The 2,355-nt window shown below is 60.2% G+C and overlaps 1 protein-coding gene across 1 annotated transcript in view; it reads right to left on the bottom strand.

Moving 5' to 3' along the window:
• The window catches only part of SYVN1 (synoviolin 1), a gene marked incomplete at its 5' end in the record, with an annotated part of 5,789 nt that extends 4,254 nt beyond the window's left edge, over positions 1-1,535 (bottom strand). Inside the window, 5 exons of the mRNA XM_026051565.1 lie at positions 1-98; positions 191-317; positions 384-487; positions 1,257-1,305; positions 1,383-1,535. Coding sequence (XP_025907350.1) covers positions 1-98; positions 191-317; positions 384-487; positions 1,257-1,305; positions 1,383-1,535 — 531 coding nt within the window. The remainder of the gene's footprint in view (positions 99-190; positions 318-383; positions 488-1,256; positions 1,306-1,382) is intronic.
• Between the last annotated feature and the right edge of the window lie 820 nt (positions 1,536-2,355).

Raw genomic sequence — 2,355 nt, 5'->3', positions numbered from 1 at the left:
CATGGCCAGGTACATGGGGCGGATGGCGAAGAGCGGGAACGTGTGCACCTTGATCATGATGGTCATGAAGGCCACGTAGAGCAGCACCTTGAGGAAACCTGCGCGCGGAGCGGCGCCGCGTCAGCGGGAACGGCGCCGGGAGCGCCGGGAAGGGCGCCGGGAACGCCGGGAACGCGCAGGGACGCGGCACCCGTGAGGAGCTCCGTGTAGAGCATGTAGACGGCCTTGGTGTCCCAGGGGTTGTCGCGGCGCAGGTCGAGCGCGTGCAGGACGTACTTGACGGCCACGGTGAGCGCCATGGTGAGCAGCACGGCGTACTGCGGGAGAGTCCGTCGGGAAYGCCGCCGGGAATGCCGCGGGAATGCCGCCGGAACGGCGCTTACCTCGAAGCCGAAGACGAGCTGCACGGAGGCGCCGCGCGTGAGGATGCTGTGGTAGGCGTGCGCGACGAAGAGGAGGTCGAGGATTCCCAGCAGGAACACCAGCGCTGCGGGTGGGGAGAGGCGGGAATGGCGGCGGGAGAGGTGGGAATGGCAGGGGACGGGAAGGGAGTGGGGAAAACGGTGGGAGAGGCGGGAATGGTGGTGGGGAAAAGGGCAGGAAAAGCAGTGGGGAAAGGGTGCAAGAGGTGGGAGTGGTGGGAGAGATGGGAATGGCGTGGGAAAAAGGGCGGGAGAGATGGGAATGGTGGTGGGAAAAGCGTGGGAGAGGCAGGAATGGCGGGAGAAACAGGAATGGCGGCGGGAAAAAGGCAGGAGAGATGGTAATGGAGCAGGGAAAAGGGGAGAGGCAGGAATGGCGGGAGAGATGGGAATGGCATAGGAAAAAGGGCGGGAGAGATAGGAATGGCGCGGGAAAAAGGGCGGGAAAGGCGGGAATGACAGGAGAAATGGGAACAGAACGTGAAAAAAGGCAGGAGAGTTGGGAATGGCGCAGAAAAAAGGGCGGGAAAGGTGGGAATGGCGCGGAAAAAAGGGCGGGAAAGGTGGGAATGGTGTGGAAAAAAGGTCGGGAAAAGTGGGAATGGTGTGGAAAAAAGGTCGGGAAAAGTGGGAATGGCGTGGAAAAAAGGTCGGGAAAAGTGGGAATGGCGTGGAAAAAAGGTCGGGAAAGGTGGGAATGGCACGAAAAAAAGGGAGAAGGGAACAGGAACAGCATAGGGAAACGGACGGGAGAAACGGGGATGGCATGGGGCACTCCGGAGCGGCGTTCCGGAGCACGGCGGCATTCCGGAGCAGCGTTCYGGAGCTACTCACAGACGATGCGCAAGTGGAAGAGCCAGGAGATGTTGGGGCTCCTCTCCATCTGCAGGGAGACAGGGAGCGCGGTCGGCATTCCCGGCCCCGTTCCCGGCGGCTCGCCGGGAACGCCGGKATACGCACGAAGTCCACGCGGTCCTCGGCCAGCCAGTGGAAGCACTTGAGGAAGAGGAGGAGGGTGAAGAGGGCCACGAAGCGGGGGCTGAAGTCGTCGCGGAAGACGGTGAAGGCCAAGCAGGTCTCGGTGACYGCGTACCAGGAGCGCTCCAGGAGGTGCTGCGGGGAGCCGGGGCGCGAATCCCAACGGGCCCCAAAACCCCCGAAACGGCCCCAGAAACAGGATCCAAATACACCCCAAAATCGTGCCGAAATAGCCCCAAAAACGGGCTCCAAATACCCAAAATCGTCCTGAAATAGCCCCAAAAACGGGCTCCAAAAACCCCCCAAAATCGTCCCGAAGTAGCCCCAAAAACGGGCTCCAAATACCCCCCAAAATCGTCCCGAAATAGCCCCAAAATCGGGCTCCAAATACCCCCCAAAATGGCCCCGAAACAGCCCCAAAAACGGGCTCCAAATACCCCCCAAAATAGTCCCAAAACAGCCCCAAAAGACCCCAAAAGAGCCCCCTAAGGGGCCCCAAAATGGGCTCCAAATACCCCCAAAACAGCCCCAAAACAGGCTCCAAATACTCCCCAAAAGGGCCCAAAAGAGTCCCAAAACGCGCTCTAAAACAGCCCCCAAAAGACTCCCATAAAGGCCTCCAAATGGCCCCAAAAGAGCTCCCAAAAGGGCCCCCAAAACCCCCCAAACAGCCCCGAAATGGTCCCAAAACAGCCCCAAAAACAGGCTCCAAAACGAACTCCAAACACTTCCAAAATAGTCCCAAAACGGCCTCAAAAGGGCCCCAAAACACCCCATAAAAGGGCCCCAAAACACCCCATAAAAGGGCCCCAAAACAGGCCCCAAAAGGGCCCCAAAAGGGCCCCAAAACAGGCCCCAAAAGGGCCCCAAAACAGGCCCCAAAAGGGCCCCAAAACAGGCCCCAAAAGGGCCCCAAAAGGGCCCAAACAGCCCTGGGCAGCCTCTTGGCGGCCCC

Source organism: Nothoprocta perdicaria, unplaced genomic scaffold (genome assembly GCF_003342845.1).
Source record: "Nothoprocta perdicaria isolate Ctin4 unplaced genomic scaffold, notPer1 scaffold_762, whole genome shotgun sequence".
In the NCBI taxonomy this organism is placed as follows: domain Eukaryota; kingdom Metazoa; phylum Chordata; class Aves; order Tinamiformes; family Tinamidae; genus Nothoprocta; species Nothoprocta perdicaria.
The sequence above is the reverse complement of the archived record's forward strand: the minus strand, read 5'-3'. Positions and strand labels throughout refer to the sequence as shown.